The sequence below is a fragment of the Mya arenaria genome, chromosome 8 (assembly GCF_026914265.1).
Source record: "Mya arenaria isolate MELC-2E11 chromosome 8, ASM2691426v1".
NCBI classification, from domain to species: domain Eukaryota; kingdom Metazoa; phylum Mollusca; class Bivalvia; order Myida; family Myidae; genus Mya; species Mya arenaria.
In genome coordinates, this window is record NC_069129.1 from 27837934 (window position 1) to 27859580 (window position 21647).

At 35.8% G+C, this 21647-nt stretch overlaps 1 protein-coding gene and 1 long non-coding RNA gene across 3 annotated transcripts in view; both read left to right on the forward strand.

The window, feature by feature from the left end:
- On the forward strand, positions 1–4191 carry LOC128242100 (uncharacterized). Its single transcript, XR_008262540.1, has 3 exons — positions 1–51; positions 1279–1378; positions 3114–4191. It is a non-coding gene; the product is annotated as an uncharacterized LOC128242100 (long non-coding RNA).
- A 7572-nt stretch (positions 4192–11763) lies between these two features.
- The window catches only part of LOC128242091 (rotatin-like), a 69783-nt gene continuing 59899 nt past the window's right edge, over positions 11764–21647 (forward strand). For both annotated transcript variants that reach the window (XM_052959134.1, XM_052959135.1), the window contains exons 1-11: positions 11764–11901; positions 14978–15165; positions 15708–15897; positions 16555–16779; positions 17166–17250; positions 17861–17975; positions 18245–18389; positions 18831–18987; positions 19810–19972; positions 20597–20704; positions 21388–21576. In XM_052959134.1, the coding sequence (XP_052815094.1) occupies positions 11847–11901; positions 14978–15165; positions 15708–15897; positions 16555–16779; positions 17166–17250; positions 17861–17975; positions 18245–18389; positions 18831–18987; positions 19810–19972; positions 20597–20704; positions 21388–21576 (1620 nt within the window). In that variant the 5' untranslated portion in view covers positions 11764–11846. The remainder of the gene's footprint in view (positions 11902–14977; positions 15166–15707; positions 15898–16554; positions 16780–17165; positions 17251–17860; positions 17976–18244; positions 18390–18830; positions 18988–19809; positions 19973–20596; positions 20705–21387; positions 21577–21647) is intronic.

The window sequence follows — 21647 nt, forward strand, 5'->3', positions numbered from 1 at the left end:
TAATGCTTTCAGATGCATTGCCAGGGGAAATAAATTGGTGCCAAAACATGAGTGAGTCTCTTTACAGCATCCAATCCATGATTTGGATTTTATTATTGACAACATAGGACATTTTCAAAAGTATTGATCTGAGAGAGCAATATTGATACTTGATCAATAAATTGACGAAATCAGAGAGTGCAAGTTTTTGTTAATAGCTCGTCAATGTCATAAGTATGCTACTACTGTAAGAAGGATATCCGAGTACAAATTATTAAAACAATTAGTCAAATGATTGCCCATTTGGTGGGCAAAAGTTTTTTTTAGTCAATAGTATTGTCAATTTTATTGATAATGAATACTGAAATGTTAAGTTATTCTCAATAACAATGGGCATCATAAGAGATGAACTTGAGTTTCCTTGTCTTCAGTAACAGTGACAGTGTCTTTAATTTCAAGAAGGGACACATTTATTGATATGTAGGAGCCCCTTCGGAATCCTTGCCAGATATAGTTAATGTCGACCCCTCCCAACTGTTTCACACAGAAATGGTTCTGGGGTCAATTTTTTGAGAAATAAATTTCAAAAAATAATTTAAAGGACATGGGAATTTTATTTTCACTTACGGTATGACAAACGTGTACATTTTGGGATTGAAATGTGGCCGAACTAAATTAGCCCTAAATTGAAAAAAACACATCTGCATAATTGTTTTATGATTCATGATGATAAAGTTTTGGCATCTATAACTGTTATTATTTTGTGATACCCCGGTAGTTAAAACATATTACACATGTATTAGATAAATTCTGAATGAATCAATCGAGGAAGCTTTTCTTTTTGTCATTATGATTTTACATAAAATCATACAAAAATAAAACAATCATTATAAATAAAACATTTTCTTTTGTTGGAGCTATGAAGAATAAAGTTATCCCGTCCGTCTCTCCATCCATAAATTATTGAGGCATTAGGACAAGTCTGCTTTTTTCCATAACTCACATATCAATAAAAAAAATATATTTATTGTGTTATGGAGAAGTGCCATGTAAATGAAACATTATTTTGTGTATGTTAATGTCATGAGTTATTGCCGTTGATTATTATACTTATTTTTTACAGAAATTGTTCTGTGGAGGGTATTAATCACAACCAGTGATAGCTCTATGTCTAACTGACTTAGAATTATACATGCCAGGAATTCAAACAGACTGTCATGTAATTCTCTAAAGAAGTGATTGTTAAAAGTTTTAAATTAATGCTATTTATCTCTTAAATTATTTTGTTATGCTTTTCAGGTGGATGGGTTGCGGAAGGTGTATGAGATATTTACATCCCTCTCAGTTGATCCTGGGGTGAAAAAGTCTGCTATGGACCAACTCGCCATTATACTGCAAGGTTGGTATTGAAAATATCAATAGTTACATTTATCTGACAAATGATGATAGTCACACTTTAATGACCAGATTGTAGACCCTTGTCGGTAAAGGCAAGTACATAAAGGGTGAATTAAATGTTTGCCTCTTCTCAAGATATGAGCTAAAGTGCTCAGAAGGATATTTATGACAAGATTGACCCTTGTAAATAATAGCAAAAGTCACAGAGGTAAGCAGTTTTATTGCATACATTTTAATGACTTCTCCCTAGACACAGACTGGCACATGATATCAGTTAATGCCTGACACTCGTCAGAGGTAAGCAGTTTTGTTGCATACATTTTTTTAATGATTACTCCCTGAGACACAGACTGGCACATGATACCAGTTTATACCCGACACTCGTCAGAAGTAAGCAGTTTTGTTGCATACATTTTAATGATTACTCCCTGAGACACAGACTGGCACATGATAGCAGCTTGTACCTGACACTCATCAGAGGTAAGCAGTCTTGTTGCATACATTTAAATGACTACTCCCTGAGACACAGACTGGCACATGATAGCAGCTTGTACCTGACACTCGTCAGAGGTAAGCAGTTTTGTTGCAAGCACTTTGCTTTCTGTAGATTGTAAGCTTGTCTGTATTTCTCTCCCTGAAATGATGCCAGCTAGATGGGACGGGAATGGTGTATGGTAGGGGATAGTGTATGGGGTGGTAATGATGTATGGGATGAGGATGGTGTATAAGTGGAGGATGGTGTATGGAATGAGGATGGTGTATAGGAGGAGGATGGTATATGGTAGGTGATAGTGGGGTGGGAATGTTGTATGGGATGAGGATGGTGTATGGAATGAGGATGGTGTATGGGATGAGAATGGTGTATGGGATGAGGATGGGGTATACGGTGAGGATGGTGTTTGGGATAAGGATGGTGTATGGGAGGAGGATGGTGTATACGGTGAGGATGGTGTATGGGAGGATGATGGTGTATACGATAAGGATGGTGTATGGGAGGAGGATGGTGTACACGGTGAGGATGGTGTATGGGAGGAGGATTGTGTAAACAGTGAGGATGGTGTATACGGTGAGGATGGTGTATACGGTGAGGATGGTGTATGGGAGGAGAATGGTGTATGGGAGGAGGATGGTGTATACAGTGAGGATGGTGTATACGGTGAGGATGGTGTATGGGAGGAAGATGATGTATACGGTGAGGATGGTGTATGGGATGAGGATGGTGTTTGGGATGAGGATGGTGTATGGGAGGAGGATGGTGTATGGGATGCTGGATGGGATGGTGATGGTGGATTGGTTATTGAAATAACCTCATATTTACTTATTCCCTGCTGCTAAGAGGATGTTTATCTGAAAATGTCTGTCATCATCTGAACATGATTTAAAACTGTACGTACTACCCTCAAAGTTTTTCATGACTTTTGGTCAGAATATTTCAATACAAGTCCACTCTTTACATATAGTTCTGCTCTAAACAATGAATGGTAGTAAAAAAGCAAATTTTTAATTACTTCCGACATGCTATTGAAAGAACGCCATAGTCAAATTAAAAATCGGGATTTAGTGTGATGCTCCTCAATGTCATTTATTATTATTAATAAATCACCATTTACCAAGTTGTCCAAATAACTACTTAATCATTTACAATCTACTAAGACTAGACCTTATTAAACTTGATACAATTGTTAGTGGCCATTATATCCCCATAAAAGCTTTTTAACCAGCGTGATCCTTTGTAGTCTAGAACACGAGTCGAGAGAAAGATGTGACGCCGTGCCATAGTGGTTGGCCGTGTTTATGCAGCAGTACAGATTCGTGGCGCTTCTCCTGGTGATGTCCGACTTGTTGCCGGTCTTGGCAAATCTGTCACTTGCACTGCAGGTATGTTCAAGAAATAGCAGTGGCATTTTAACCTTGAGCAGCGATTTCCACACATCCCCGTGTTGGAAGCGTTCTGTGCATGCAACCCTACCACCCTACCGGCCGGCGACCAAGCAGAGTAAATTGACCATTGCACAGACATTCTTAGGTAATTAAGTAGACTGTTATTCACAGCGGAAGGGATATTCATAACGGAAATGATCTGAAAATACACAACAGTACATGTGTTTCAAAAATGCTATTTTTTTTACTAATATTCAACATATTTATATATATATATAAAAACATTCTCTTTTAAAATTACTGTATTGAAACATGACATGTGTAGTTCAATATGCAAATATAAGATTCATATCTGACATTGTTATTTACAATGCTGGCGGACCGATTTACCCGCGTTCTTCCAGATGCCAATGAAGCCGCCACTGAAAAACGAGTGCTGAAAAACACTATCACGCAGGACACGACACTCCGCCAGGCAACTACAACAGTCATGATGCTGAAGGTGTCCGGACCGTTGCGGGGTGCCATGCCTAACCTAAGTTTATTAGCTACTGCGGGCCTGTTTCTTCTGTAGTCAACAGCCGACTGCGAATGAGGGTTCTCGACCTTGCTGTGTGTAAAAACGGCCCGACGTACTACGGAACATACTACAGAATCAAACGTTGAACGCCATCTTACGGATGTCTATGGAGGACCCCACCGTTGCCAACTTTATGGAGACTTGGGTCGAGCAGATGGTGACAGAGTGGGGCAAGGACAGGCACAGGCTCCTTGTTTAGATTAAAAGTTTTATATGTTGTCTGACATTATGTGTGTAGTCGCCGTGCATACTGTCGCGTCATCATCATCATTAATGTTGTAGCATTCATTTGTTCTATTCTGTGTTTTTGTCATAATATTATTTAATAAATTATAATCACATTTACATTAATAATAAAGACATAAACAAAATGAAAGGAAAATAGCGCTGAACTTATATTTATTTGTTATTTGTGTTGTCGTGTGCAGGTATAAATACACAGCAACATATGTGAAGAAACAAGAGGTTTTGATTCATGTAGGTTTTTTTTAAAGATAAGCTATTAACTTTCTTAATATTGGGGGAATTTTGTCATATAATAACCATAAACCACACTATAAAGAGCACTTTCCATGGTTATATAGGACTGTCTTAAAAATCCTAAACTCTTTTCTGAAAATCTTCACAAACTGATTTCTCGGAGTTAAAATTTTCGGCAAAGTACATGGCTCCTGACAAATTATGTTACTAAAAATTGTTTTAGCTGTAATTCAATAATACGATAATCATATTTCAGTAAACTTCATGCATTGTGTAGGATACAAAAGCAATGGTTTTATTTCTAATAGGTATTTCAACGGGGAAAATGAGCAAAACAAAATTGATAGTGCACTAACAATTTTATTTAGATTTGATAAAGTACATGGACGTTTTCACTTTTCAAACCTTCAGTGCATATCCTTTCTGTTTACAGACTGGTGCTAACTGTTACAACTTGTCGAGTATTAATAGATTAGAAAAGGGGAACAACACAAAGTGGAATCTATTTGTTTTAAAGCTGCACTCTCACAGATTTACCGTTTTGACAACTTTTTTATTTTTAGCTCACCTGAGCACGAACTGATCGTCCGTCGTCAACAATTTAACTGTTAACACTCTAGAGGTCACAATTTTGGCACAATCTTAATGAAACTTGGTTAGAATGTTACCCACAATAAAATCTTGGACGAGTTCGATATTGGGTCATCTTGGGTTAAAAACTAGGTCAAATTAAAGGAAAAGCTCGTTAACACTATAGAGGTCACATTTATATCTGTATCTTCAGGAAACTTGGTCAGAATGTTAATATTAATAATTTCTAAGTGAAGTTTGAATCTGGGTCATATGCGGTCAAAAATCAGGTCACTAGGTCAAATCATAGGAAAAGCTTGTTAGCACTCTAGAGGTCTTATTTATGATTGTATGTTCATGAAACTTAGTCAGAAAGTATATATTGATTAGTTCTAGACCAAGTTCGAATCTGGGTAATGTGCGGTCAAAAACTAGGTCACCAGGTCAAATTTAAGGAAAAGCTTGTTAACACTCTATAGAGGTCACATTTATATCTGTATCTTCATAAAAGTTGGTCAGAATGTTTATATTAATAATCTCTAAGCTAAGTTTGAATCTGGGTCATGTGTGGTCAAAAACTAGGTCACCAGGTCAAATAATAGGAAAAGTATGCTAACACTCTAGGGGCAACATTTTACACTTGAATTGGATCAGGTGAGCGATACAGGTCCTTCAGGGCCCTCTTGTTTGTCTTGGATTGAACCCATTTTTGTGTAAATATCTGCAAACTAGTGGTATATGACTGCTGACAAAAGATCAGATCGCAGATTTTCATATTTCTGTTCGAAAAATAATGTTTAATGTCTTAAACCGTTACTAACGGTTTACGGAAAATGCATAAAACATCATTTTTTAACTTAAATATGAAAGTCTGCGATCTGAATTTTTGTCAGCAGTCTTATATCACTGGTTTCCATTTTCGAATAAATTGGCTCGTTCTAAGACAAAAAATAAAAATAAAGTTGTAAAACGTTCAGTCTGTGAGAGTGCAGCATTAAAATGGTAATCAAAAATAAGTATCACTTATTGGCTGTGAAAAAAAAAATGCTGAAATTTAATTAAAGGTCCAAAATAAAATTGATAAATAAATTATAGGCGCAATGGCTTAGAACATACACTCTCTTATTTGGAAAGCTTGAGCATGGGTTCGTTTGTACAAAAATATCAAAATCCAATCAGTTTGTCAGGTTTAGGTGTCATATGAAAAGAACATCTGGATTTAAAACATCCATAAACCGGCCTGATCACAGTGTTTGCTTTGCTTTAAAGCAACTGCAGATAATCCGTTCAACTATTAACGCACTGACACTGGACACTGAAAATGCACCCTCACGCCCGGCGGAGAATAATTTCCAGGGTGCTCCATTATGGAACGGACCTTTGTGATAGAACCCATGACCAGCCTACCGACCGTGTTGTATACCGCGTTCCTCGTCTGAAGTGATGCAAAACACAAAAGTGATTAACCAGTGGCATATGGGGACGTTGTATATATATTCGGATATCAATCATTTACACGAGCAATCGTTTTATATGCACGCCAACTTGTGTCATTCCAGAAATTCCCAGCCCAATTTTTATTCCGGATTGCACTGCCAATTCACGCAGATAACCTTTTAACAGTGCGGATAGTCCTCTTAACATTTTACACACACTGAACACTTCATTGCACTCGGACACAAATCGGAGGGTCAACAAATCCCCATTGTATTCAAATTACATTGACAATTCACGATGAGTTTCACTCAAGAACACTATTGATAGTCTACTGAACTTCTAACGCACACCATTGACACTGAAAACTCCCGCCTGGCGGATGTTAACTGACCCCCATTTGGTTATTCCGGATTGCATTACTAATTCATGCAGAATGGCATTCTGGGGCAATGAGTATTGTCCCAGAACATTTTACTTACAGCTCTCACAATAAGCACCGATTTGCACCGCTGCATGCCGCCACCGGCCACTCGACCCCCGATTTTTGTATTCCGGATTGTATAACCAATTCACGCAGATTGCTTTCTGCAGGAATGCCGATTGTCCCCTAAAAAATTATTCTGGATTACTAGTACATTCCCGATTCACGCAGAATGCATTCTTCTGGATTACATTGACAATCCACACAGAAGGCATTCTTGAGCAATGCGGATTGTCCTCTGAACATTTTACGCACATCTCTTGCAATGAGCACTGATTTGTACCACTACCATCCAAGTCCACAATGATAGTGGTCATTGTGTATCCTAATTACTTTAGCGGGTTTCCAAATCTTTCCAACTTGTAATCGTACTAAGTCATTAACCTGCAACCTTGAAAGTGGTTTTGCGTTTTTGTCATATACTATTTTTTCCGAGTAATGAAGGAATCAATTGTATCATTCTCCTGCGTCTGATTAAAGAATTTGTAATGTGCAAAAATTGGATTGAGTTTTGGCTGTACATATTCTCTGAATCTTTCATAAAATGTACTGAGCTTTTTTGCATCAGCTTCCGAAATGTCTTTCCACGTAATATCTCTTCCTCTGTCGCCTATCCACAAAAGGAAATATGACACTTGCTCTTTTTCTGTTTTTGCCTTCAATGGTCCGGAGAACATCAGCTTCGCGTGACGCTCAAACTTTTCGAATGCTTCTGGCAGATTTGTCGAGTCCAATTCCATGCGTGGTGCTTGAAATTCACTAAATTCCATGTTTACTAATGTAAAACTGTTCAAATCAAAATTTAGTTAATCCAAAAATAACTTTTGACACCATGTTTTGTTTTCCTTGTGTTGCGTGTGTTCAATGTTCACTAATGTGATATAATAAATAAGAAACACAAGAGTGCTCTAACTATTTATTATAAACTACGCTAAGCAATGTACACCAACAGACTGACCAGGAATACTTGGCATGCAGAGAGATAAAGATATAAAATATAGTCTGTTTCTAGAATCTGCAACAAGCACTGATTTGCATCCAAGCCTGCCGCACCCGTCCAACCTACCTCCACTTTTATTCCGGATTACATTGTACATTCGAGCAGAATGGGGTTCTGAGGTAATGCGGATTTTTTCTGAACAATCTACGCTTAACTTTCGCAATGAGCACTGATTTTCACCACCATCTGCCGCCCCGGTCCCCTCAATCTTTGAAAAAAATCTTCCCGTTTACATTGCCAATTCATGCAGAACGGCATTCTGCGGCAATGTGGGTTGTCCCCTTGTCATTGTTCGATAAGTTCTTGCAATGAGCACTGATTTGCACCCCAGTCTGGCGCTCGCAATAAACTCTTATATTGGTACACTACTGTTTCTGAATTTGTTCGCAAATTCTATTTGTTTCTTAAATTTCATGATAAATTAAGCCAAAGGTCTTTGCAAATACTTTTTTCTAACAAGTTATTCTAAAAAAATGGTAACATTTTTTACCAACTACACACTATACGTGTACCTTGCTGTAGTTCTGCATACTAACATTTGCCTTATAGTGACCATGTAAGTGCACTAACCGTCGAAAAAAAATGCAAAATGAATAATAGCAAGAATAGGTACAAGAATGGTGCACTTTGACAAAAAGACAGTTTCAAGTCACGCAATTTTCTATTTTCACTTTGCAAACAAGCCATCGTCCAGCTTATACATTCAATAACTTTTTTGTTAATGCCTCTAGAAACATAGGTTAAAAACTGATAGAAGCTTACACGTGTGACCTCCGGGTATGCGTATTTATATTGCGAGAAAAGATATAAAACATGCTTACCAGGTGAACATATCTTCCCAAAACACCACTAATGTCTTCGAACACCGCCATTTTATTCCGCATCACACATTTCCCACACTTAAATTTCGGAAAACACAAAACACGTTGGACCCCTTGAAAAACGTGTCACCAAGAGTATATGTTTCATTCCCCCAAAAAGATCGTTCCTCAAAACTAAATAAAACATGAACACTTTTTTCCTCAATTTTCTGGAGATGTACATGGTATTTGGTAATACATACATAAGAATAAATATTGACAAACGCAATACAATTTTGATAGTACAGTCAAACCCCAATTGCTCGAACTCCCATGGACCAGCGAAAATACCTCGGGCCTCGAAAAATTCGAGTCAACCGGGATTGTTTAACTTCTTCGAGCCAACGAGGACTTCCAGCCAAGCGATTTCGAACCAGCGGGGTTCGACTGTTCATAGTAATGAAACGAGATTATAGGAAGTCATAGTAACAGTAATTATAACTAGTTTGTTTTATACACATTACGTTGGTCACATTTATAATTAAGGATGCATTCTAGTCGACTGATCTTACAAACGATTAAGAAAAATGAAAATGCATCGGCTAAAATCAATAGACAGATGTTTCCTATTGATTTTAACGATATTTCTTCGAAAGCGGAATATAAATAACTGTTTTAGGATTAGCTTATGTTGTCGAGCAGCATTGTCATTGATTAACTGCACACATCTTAAGGCGTCTTTGTTAAATAAATCATTGCATAATTAAGCACAGTTGTTAAGGAAGTCCGGGTATAATTGTACATCGAGTACCTTTATCAAATGTTCGTCGGTTTTGCCAAGTGTGTACAAAATGAATGACTGCCTCGATATCGTATTAAGTAATTTGGTCATACATGGGTCCACTCAAACTTTTAATCGCTTCCAGGAAAAATTCGCGAATAGTCTTGAATGTCTTATAATAAAGAAAGAGATCCCCGTTTGACATATCGGCTTATTTTTAAATTTAGCCGTTTCAGGTTTTACCGATATGTCCAACTCATTCGGTCCCTAGACTTACCGAAATACGATTATTTACCGAAAGACGGATAAAATTACCGAAATACGCATGAAAGTTACCGAAAGACGCCTTCTAATGCATTTATTTTATTGTTTTTATATCAATATTATATAAATACATTACCAAACCAAATTTTAGAGAAAAATATTGAAATATAATGATGTAATAGGCAGTTGAAATTTCAGTGTTCGAGATCGAATTCCGCGTGCCGACTCGCCAACCGAAAGACAGATAAAAGCTTCCAAAATAATCAATTATTCCAATTAATGATGATCTCATAATATTCATATAACTAAAACACACTCATAAAAATGAAAAAGTTCATGAAAATATTTACTTATTGTTCAATTGAATAAAGACAATATGTCAGTGAAATATTTGTCTCCCTTGGCCAACCGAAAGACGATTTAACGCAGGTAAAAATAACTTATTAGTTGTTGTATTATGAAAATGATTATGAATTTGGATTAAAATAATAGCATTTATATTCTTATGGAAATGTTAGATCAATACACAGCATTTGAAAGTATTTTGGAATATACTTGAGACATTACCTTTGAAATAGGTCGAAAATGTCGCTAAAATCATTTTCTTTTAAACTAACTTAGATCTACAGTATAGTTCAGGGCTTTCAAACTTTAATTTTTGTTTATATGAAAATCGAAAAAAGAAATTCTCATCTTCAGATAAATTAGCTTACTTATGGACAATAATAACCAGACCACACCAAATACACAAAATCAGGCATGTTTAAAACATCATAATTATTACCCGGTATATGACACCCCACAAAGTAGCGGCACGTTTTTTGGGGGACAGTTTGGTATTATTGAAAGTGTGTTAATTTGGGTAAACCCTTTTCGGCTCTGTGACACGTGTTGAGTAAATACCATAATAATTACGCATTAAAGGACCGCATTACGTGTACATTTATAATTGCGGGTGATTTTTGCGAGTCCAAATCCATTGCAGACACTGGAAATGCAGGCTATTATTTCTAATGCACCATGCTAAACCATAAAAAATAAAGTATTTCAACTTAAACTGTTTGATTTCAACGATGAAGATATCTACATAGTTAATAATACATATTGCACATAATAATGAAACATAATTCAATTCGGGCAACATTTTTGCCATGTACATATGAACTTAGGTAACAACAACTTTCTTTTCTTCATGGTCATATATACTGGTACGCATGGTGCATTCAAAGGTAATTTTTAATATATTCTTATAACTCAATCTCAATTTTATTGTTAGTATGTCTGACACATTTGTTTGTAACACAAGGTGAATTTTCAATGTACATTTACCATAGCTTTTGTCATTAACATGTATATGTCTTTGTCAATGATTTAAATACATATTGTAAGTTAATCATTTTATTTTGTATTTGCAGCGTTCAATATTTCATGTAATTTTATTATGTGTATGACTTATGTTTTATGCAGCCTTCCATGTTCGATGTTAATCAGATGTATATGTCATGTATGTAGAGAAATGATGAAAAATAAAATAAAAATTTAGTATTATGTTAACTGTATATATTTGTCATGTTCTTACTTCACCTTAAACATATCAATAAATCGTATTTTGGTTGAGAACAGGAGAATACTCTTATTGGCTAAATAAAGGAAATTCTTTTGTCAAAAAACTCATTATTTCAAGATATTGTTTTATAATTTTTGGCTACAATGTGTAAAATCATCAAATATATATGAATATTAAAAATAAATACAATAGCAAGCGTCTTTCGGTAAATTTCTATCATGTTTACTCCAGTTTAACCATATCCATAAATCGTATTTCGGTTGACGACGGGAGATAACTCTATTTGACTAAAAAGGGGAAATTCTTTTGTCAATCAAGTCATTATTTCTAAATATTTTTTTATAATTTTTGGCTACAATGCGTATAATCATTATATATACAAGGTTATTTAAAAATAAATGCATTAGAAGGCGTCTTTCGGTAACTTTCATGCGTATTTCGGTAATTTTATCCGTCTTTCGGTAAATAATCGTATTTCGGTAAGTCTAGGGACCCCAACTCATTCAGAATGACTTCCCTTGAGTAGTCTTTAATCAATGGCGGATGTTTCAAAACAAGTTCGGACGAAAACGATACATAACATAAAATAGGGATTTCTACCTCTGACAGTCTCCATTTGGAGTAATAAATGGGGTCAACATTAAGACAAGATGTTGACTTCAATTCTCTGTTCAAGAAGCTGGGTAAATTTTGTTTCGTTGATTACTATTTTTTAATCTTAAGATGTTTATTATTAATAAACGGCTTGTCTTCTGATTTTCTGCTGAACCAAAAAAAAATCCGATTGGTGGATATCAGTTAATGTTTAACTTGCTTGTAAGATTGACTGATTTCAACCTTTCAATTAAGTTTTTTTATAAAAATGGTGAAGAGTTTTTCGATGAATGTCGGACTAGCTACAATAATGAGCGATCAGGGATACTTTTTTTTATTATTTTGACATTTCATGTGTATCCCTGTCACCAGTCTGCCATAGTCTAAAAATTGTCAAAAGACTGGTTGACGGCCATTTAGGTGGACTAAATGTCAGACTAGCCCATATAAACAGCCGCTTTGAACAGAGTCTTTGATGATTTTTTATTTGGCTACTCTACGCGTCCATATCCCACTTGTTGTTTTACTAGCCAAGAATGACAGATCCCAGCGCTAAGTATATTGAGCGGAAAGATAACACGCACCTGCTAGATGGTTTCAAAATGGCGATGCTTTATTGACAAAAGTCGATCTAAATTATTGACAGAAGTCGATCTAAATTAAACTAATTATTTGTGTTTCATTATAACTTATATGTAATAAGTAAAAGGTATTGGCTAAAATAATTAAAGTGTAACTTTTGTGTTTTTATTTAACAGCGAAGTGTTTAGTATTGTGGAGAAAAGGTTGAAGAATATATTTTACATTGATATGGAATAGTTGACTTGTGTATATGGGAACAAAATGAATATCCAAATGTTAAAAAAGTTCCCTAAACGTGCATTATTGTGGCTAAATGTCGGACGGAATGAACAATAGCCAAAGAAACCCGGCAGCTGTAAACCAATTGCATGTAGTTGGATAGCTAAAGAACTTTAGGAACACATTATATATTACGTTTTGGGACGTGTTCGCTGAAGAGAACGCTGTATTCAAACCCTACCAGAATTTGTGACATTTTTATGTCACGCTGATATTTCACTTTTATGCATTGTAAAGACAAAATAACTATATCCTCAGGTATATGAAGTAAAATGTAGTTCACAAACACATTTTCAAAACCAAAAAAAGCTTTATAGACAGTTGATTTATCATTTTAATAAATTCGATAATAAGCATTCCTTAACTAGGTCATAGTTGTGTTCAAATTTAATAACATGATAACAAGATTTTCCGAAAATACCCATGTGACCTACATTTGACCTCACAAATTTAGTGTTTAATATGCTGTTATTTTTTCTATTTCGAACAATAAGTAAATAACTAGTAACAAATTTGGAATAATTGTCTTTACTTATCAAAAGGTATTTTCAACCTAATTGGTTTCAACTAAATGAACAATGTGAATCCGATGCTATAAATAGAATCCATCTACGTCATCATGGTCATGTGATTGCAGAGTCTTTCATTTGCATCATCATACTCAGTTGATTCTGGTTGACTTTTATACGGGGGTTACGCCATAACTTAATGTGTAGTAAGGCCACTACTTTTATATAAATTGGTTTACAAAACCGGCAGGTCTAATTTTCCGAAAAGTACAAAAAAAATAATATTTAATTTCCCTTTTTTTTTCAAAATTATTTTCCCGACCGTATTGATTTTGGTGCGAAACAATTAAAAAACGAACAGATAAGAGTAAGAATGAAGTAGATCTCGACTGGTTTGTTGTTCCATAGTCGTATTCGCCAATTAATAGTGATAGCATGTGAGTCAGTCAACTGTTATGGTAGTTCCATTGCAATGGCGGAATTGACGATAGCAGTCATATCATTCTTTGTATGAAATAATTTATTAAAATATGCAGGATCTATGATAAAACGTGCAGTTTATACATGTAAACATGTTTTATAGTCCATTTCATTGATGTTTTATATGCACAGTATGTAAGATTTAAACTGTGTGTTTAATTAGAAACTTTTTTTTTTTTCAACCACCAGGTGGACATTTTTTTCCAAAAAATCTTGTAAACCAAAGAATAAAAAAGGAGTGGCCTAAACATAAAAATATCAACATTAAAGTTATGGAAGCCAGAACTAGTAGTTGGACAGAGAGAACTATCTATAAGTTATATAGGGAAATTGAATCTATCTAATTGAAAACCTAAAATTTATCATAGTCATGAAAAATTATTTATTTATGCACTTGTAAATTGATCTTGTCATAACTTTTCAATCTAAATGTGGAACATTTAATCCCCCGCCACGGAGTGGGGAGGGGATTATAGGAATGCACTTCGTCCGTCTGTCTGTCCATCTGTCCGTCTTTCATCTAACTGTAACATTTCATGTCCGGGCTATAACTTAATTATGCATGGATGGATTACCATATTACCGTACTTGGTACAAATATTGTCCTCATTGAGACAATGTGCAGTGACCTTGACCCGGGTCCATATCTCAAAGGTCAAGGTCACATGAGACATATAAAGGTCAAAGTACACATGCTTGTGTCCGGGCTTTTTACATTTAGCAGTGTAGGCATGTCAATTCTTACTGGATTTATTGACCTTATGCATTTCATGTACTTTTAGCAACAATAACTGTATTGATCCAAGAACTCGAACCAATTGCAATTTGTGCCAGTAATCCAAAAATATTTAGGTTACCAATCAAACAACTTGTCCTATATTCACACTCTTGACCAGTGGTTGTGTACAATTTTTGTCAGATTCAACGTACCAGTTGAAAAACAAAATCTACTAAAAACAGTGGCGGGGGATATAGCCGTCCTTTGGACTGCCTTGTCAAATATTCGAATAGTAGTTTGCATCCCTAATATATTAACAGTACAGTCCACTTGAAACGGCTTCTTTTTGTTTGCAGATTAACGTGGTTACAGACAAGAAATGTAAAAACAACGCTGTCCGATTCCTATAATTGTAATGTTGAAGATCAATAACTTGAAATATATGTAGTTCTCCCTGTTCTATCTTTAGGCGGAGAACTTTTTCTCCCACCTCAGATATGAGATCCAAATTTTGGTGTAAAACCTTATCTTGATTCTTATAGTCTCAAATATCTTGACCAAGACAAATTTTATTTTTAAATCATAATGTGTTTGCAGGTCACCATCTGGATGAGATTCGTGTTCGAGCCTTGGAGAATATTCTTTCCAAGTTAGAGCACAAGCTTATATGTGACTCTGATCTTGTCCAAGAACGCCACTTGTTTATTCGCCTCCTTGAATGGTTCAACTACCCGAAATCTTCCCGGCATTCAGATGTCCTCAATCTACTCTGCAGGCTTTCAGAGGTACAGTATATGTGAGAAGTTGAAGTCGAAATTCCAGAAAAACAATTTTAACACATTTATTATTCTGTATGAAGCTTTAAAGTTTTAAAATAAATATTAAAACACACACTTTAAAAGATGATTTTTTTATACCAACTGACTATAAAAATGGTAGAGTCAGCTCTTATTTTCATAGGTAGGGTCAGCTGACCCGAACCAAATGATTTTTTAGGCCTTATTGTATCAGGCTTAACATTATAAATTTGTCCTAAAATGTTAGGAAGTGTGCTTTATAAAAGTAAAATTAGGTTACAACAACCAAATATGTAAAGTTTGTATGTATTGATGAACTTATTGTAAGTTTTCTTTTTCGAAACAAAACTATTTTTCTTTAGTCTTAAGCAAACTTCAATAAATTAAAAAAGGATTTTCATCCTTTTCACCATTGTTACAAGAGGTCGCTTCTAAAAAAGGACAGAGTGCAGCACCCTTCCATAACTCTTTTAATTGCTAATCCCTAGAGATTTTCAAACTTATTGGTAATTTATTTTCTATTTATATAGCACACATCTGGTGCAGAAACCTTACAAGACATTGGTGCTATTGAGTTTCTTACCAGTCTGCGAAAAGATGTGACATCGGCCCTGCAACCAGTTGTCGATCAGGTGCTTGAGAACTGCATGCGCCTGCCTGACGTTGATATTGAATTGGACCATGCTCCAGAGTGTATCTATCAGAGACACAACCATACAGGTATGTGATGGCAAAAGTCTATTATTGTTGAAAGAAGCCCAAGTCTGCTAGCCCTACATTGGTAAAGTTTATAGTTGTTGATAGAAGCCCAAGCCCAGTAGCCCTGTCTGCAGTGGTAAAGTATACAGTTGTTAATTGAAGCCCAAGCCCGCTAGCCCTGCAGCAGTAAAGTTTACAGTTTTCAAAAGAAGTCCAAGCCAGCTTGCCGTGCAGTGGTTTGGTATCACCAGTCTTGTTACAATTTCTATAGTACATTTGTTATAGAATTCTAGTTGATATGAAAGCCTGATATCAATGAGTAAACATTTCAGTGTTATCCAGTGCATCAAAGGCAAATATCTCTATTGTAACAAGGAATTGGGTTATTCATTTCTCATGGAATAAGGTGTGAAAGTGTCATAAAAGGACTTGACAGCATACTGTCTCAAAATATGCAAATACATTATTTTCTCAATACAAGCCTAGAATTGTCAATGGATAGTATGATGCCAATTATACATTATTTTACATGATTAAAATAATATTTTGTAGCTGTCTTCTGTGAGTTTACCTGCTTAAATATAGTGCATAATGGTTTTCAAGTGTAAAGTTTGTATATTTGATGAGACCAAATCCGCAAACAGGAATGAAATATAAAGTCTTGTATTTATTTTTTAGGAATGACAGCGGGTGCAGAAACCACAGTGGATACCATAGCAACCCGTCATACCCAGGATTATTCCCTCGCCCCTAGCACCAATGCCCCTTCTGAGCATGGAGCCAGACTACCAGATTACAGGGAACCACCTTTGGGGTTCTTTGAGGGGTGTCAGGGAGATCTGGGGCAACAGCCTATGACTCCAGGGCCCGGGGGTCACCCCACAGCAGCTGATCTGGGGCTTGGTATGTAAGAGCCTGCTGTTAGCAAATATAACCATAAACACACTTTGTTTGATTAAAATGCATGTTTTTTCCTTCAAAACAATGTTGAAGTTTAATATAATTAAGTTTATATAAAATATATCGAGCACTGTCTCAAAAGCTTTTTACGGTAAAAGAGAGGGGTGCCAATCATCTTGGGATGTGTGTCTCTGTGTGGGGGATTTTTTTTTTTTGTTGTGATTGTGAAACAGTTGAATGATAATGAAAATAATTTGGGGGAAAATTGCAGGATTTTTATGAAATTTCTGCTACGGGAAGGCTGCTTTATGTCATGCATGCTTATAAGGTTAAATAGAAACTGTGATTGGCTAGATGTTTTTAACGACAAACATTCGTTGATTTTTTAGAGGGCAGTAGCTGTTTTAGAATGACCATATTTCCATGGTTATCACTCACACCCACAGACAGACATGTTCTCTCCTCCACCAACAGGTTTGTTCTACAGTAATATAAATAGTGTTCATATGTATGTGGCCTTGATGGGAAAATCAGACCCAATGGCATGAGTGGAATTCAGTAAATCAGCGTTTCATTTTTAGCTCATGTGTTTTGGGCAGAAAATAGTCAAGTCTGCTCTTTGGCGAACAGTGGCTACCTACGCATACTCCAGTAAAAATGAGTATGCATGGGAGTATAATTTAATATAGTTTCCCACAAAATGGCAAGTGCTTGAATCTCGAAATCAGAAATAACAAATGAAGGCTAAGGATGTTTGTCGTAATTTCACTCTTATGTTGGCGTTTAGAATCTAGGAAATGCTTGAAAATTATTCATTTGTTAGTGCTTTCTTTAAAATCTAACTAAGGGATTGGAAACTCAAGCAATTTCCAACTTATTTAAATCGAACATAAGACCTTTTCCTGTCGATGCCTTGCTCAATATATGGTTCAAAAGGCTTCAGGTTTGCCTCTTTTGATAGACATCATGTTTGGTGCAGTATCATATAAAACATGGTATTTTTACAAAGACTGGATGATTTTCATATTGTGTCTTTTTATCATTTATTCATCTGATCATAGTGTTGTGAAAATTCTTGTTTCAGTTCTCTCCAGAGTCGGGAGGCCTCGATGCTTGTCAGCACGTGCGAGTTTCTAAGTGACGTTGTCTTCCAAGATTTTCCTGCTGAAATTTTCCTGCAGAGGCCTAATATTGTCAAGGTAACTGCTTAAAGTTCATAAATCAAACAAATCTTCTGTGAAATTAGAAGCAATTAGACCATATCAACATTTTACGACTGAAAATTACTAAATATTTGACAATTTCCTTATATTATAGACTCAAAAAGCCTTAAATGTGTGATGCAAGGTGCTCTTATTGTGGGGTTTATTCTCTCAGATTTTTTCTATTGAATGCTTCATATCATTGAAAACTACTAGAACTCAATTTTACTGCAAACGTTACAATTTTGAACCTGGTTTATTTTTAGAACCTGCTTTCACTCCTGAGTGGACCAATCAAAGAAGGGGGTGTGGCGAGGCTTCAGGCTGTGAGGACATTGGCTGACTATGTCACATGTCTGCGTAGTAGAATACGATGTCACCAGGATCCCAACTTTTACACAGCAAAACAAGGTTAGCTGATACTTTGTGATTTATCATTGCTAGAAAGGATAAAATTGGTTTAAAAAAGGTCTTTGTATTATTGAACAACATTCAAGTTTTGAGTTTCAATCATATGTAGCAGGGAACAAACAACATGTGTATAAACAAATAATATACATGTAGTCAAATGCTTTATGCCCTTATAACTCATGGTTAATGCTAAAAGATTGACCAAATCAATATAAAGGTGGATACAGAAGGTTGTCCTTGTTTGGATTACAGTACTAAAATAATGATAATTCAGTAATGCATTGTTTATTGTTTTTTTATGCCTTTTGTGACAGGCCCACTCTATTTCATTTGTTTCAATTCTGATTGCCAATCAAAGTAAGGAAATAAGGACCTGTGATTGGCTGAGCGTTGAATACTTCAAAGGGAATATAAAACAGTCCTTTTCATTGGTTATTTCAGACTTCAGCACCACACCAACTCCATTCTCTACACCCTCCAGTTCTTCATCAGCCAATCAAAATGGAGGAGGAGATGGAAGACCATCGGTGATTGGTTGGACAGATTCCCGCCCCCGGGGGGATGGCCGGGATGGAGATACGTCTGGTTCTTCCACTGGGTATGTTAACACCTATATAAGCTGTAAACACAAATATATACACTGTATAAACACATTTTTTTTAATTGTAAACACTGTATATACACATATATATGCTGTATATACACACTTGTAAGTAGTCTATACACATGTATACACTGTTTATGCTGTATATATCAGTGGTCGAAATAAGCACAAGCCCGCAAGCCCTGCACTGGTAAAATGTCTTTCGGGCTTACTCTAATTCTGAATTTTATATATCAGGGCTTGTTCAAAAATTTGATGCCAAGCAATAGTATAATAATTTGGGCTTGTTGATCCAAAAGTCTTATTTCGATGACTGATATATATATTGTGTACTTTAACATGGACTCATCTCTTATGACACACGTATATTTCGCAGTTATTGTGTATTTTGTTCAATTCAAATTTACTTGGTTTGTCTTCTACGTAAATTCAAGTTAATTTAAAAACAGCATATCTGTATCTGTACTTATCATGTTGCTTTCACATACACATGATAAACTGGGAAACCATTATGCATTAATTTTAAGCGAGTAAATTGAGCTGAGGCAGCGACAAAATAATATTTTAATCATGTGAAATGATGTGTTTTAGGCCTCATACTAGTTTGTAATGACAATTCTAGGCTTGTCTTGTGGACATAATGTATTTCAGATTTTGGGACCATCTGGTGTCTAGCCCCTTTAATAATCTTTTTTTCATGATTCTTGGCTCACTGATACTCAATTGGATTCCACTGACCATTGAAGAGGTCTCTCCTTTACATTTCCCATATAACTTGTCATGACCTCAGCAAATAACTTTATATTTATATGACAGGACATCTCGGGCTTCCAGTGTGGGCTTAAGCCCGGAAGGCAGGAGAGGAGAACCCATTGACCTTGAGGATGTCCCTGCCCTTCAATACCTGCAGTTAACCCTTCCACAGTTTTGTACCCAGGTTCTGGAGAGAGCACTGCCACTTCTACGCTCTACTGATCAGGTTAGAAAAATAAGATATACATTTCGGTTCTTTGTTAATGAACTGAATAGTATTGCCATGATCTTTTCAGCTTGTCTGGTTTTCATAGAATCGGGGTATTGTCGTAGCCTTGGTGGCTCAGTCATTGTTGGCATCATGCCAAAGCTTTAACCTTGGCATATGTGTCCCTATGTTCATGGCTCTAGCTTTACTTATTGTTGAGTTATGCCCCTTCTTTTACTAGAAAAACAAACATGAGCATTTGTGTTCGTTGTTTATGGCTGTTTTTGTTTGAAAATAAGGGTATTACTTCAATTCTACCATCTGAAATGTCTTATATATAAACTATAACATGAAATACAGGACAAGCAAGGATAATATGGATTTTAAGTGTATAATAATACTAATCATTCTTGGCCCATTGCAGTAAGATAATTTAGTCTTAAACCTGAAGCTGCTTTAAAGTGCTGGGGGATACCCTTAGAGTTATGGGTGGAATCTGTGCGATAAATGCCATTGTTTTGAAACACAGTTTACGCTAAAAATGGAGATATGTCTGAAAGTTTATGAACATAAGTTTTAAAATCTTTATCAAAACAGGGCCAGTTTTTTGTGTTTTAAGTCAGAACATTTTTTTTTTTCAAGGTCATCACCATGGAAGTCCTTCACCTTCTCCACTTGACCTTGGATATAATGATTGCCATGGTAACACCAGGCCTATGGCAGGATCAGTCTATGGCAGCTAGGGAATGTGTAAGTGCATATGTAGATAAGTTATGTATTTAATAGGCTTTTGGTATGTAGGTTGTTACCATGGAAATATTTAATTTTGTAGACTTGACCTTGGTAATGGTGGTTTCCATGGTTACCTAAGGCCTTCGGCATGATCTGTCCATGGCAGCTCAATTGTAAGTGTAGTCCTGTAGATGAATCATGTACAAATGTGGATTGGATTACAAAGGTCATTACCATGGTAACATTGTGGTATTTTTGATATTGTGGTTACCATGATAACCCCCTATGCCAGGGCCAGCCTAGGGCTTTTTGGGAAAGTATAAGTGTGTCTTAAGACAGATATTTTCAGTGTAAGAGAGGCTTATGGTATGTTGGTTATTACCATGAACGCAACCTTTGACCTATGACCTTCGATATAATGGTTGTCATTGTAACTCTTGGCCTTTATTCAAAATCTGTGTATAGAACCTAAGAAAGGTATATGTTTTATTCCAAAATTATTTTCAAGTAGCCAACAAACCCATTGTGTACACTTAATCATTAGGAATGTCATTAAGATAATAGAAAGTTGAAAATGTTTTTGCACAACTTAGAAATAGTAACACAATTCAGATTAATAATTAACCTCAGAAAAACGACGAAGTGGCAAAACAACCTGTCATAACCCTGATGAATTTTATTTGTTATGTATGTATTTTCAGAGTGAAAAGCTTATTGAAAGCCTAGATGTCATGGCCGATCTATTGAAATTTCATCACCATAGCAACTTGAAGTCTGACCCTGATGACACTAATAATGACCCTGGTGACCTTGTACAGCAGAGGCAGTGCTTGATTGGTCTACATGTGCTTCTGGCTAGGATCCTTGACCCTCTGGTTCCACTTGACAAGGTTTGTGATTATTGGAAAAAAAAGGAAATAAAACTGAAAATATAAAAATTGGTTTGCATTTCATAGAGCAA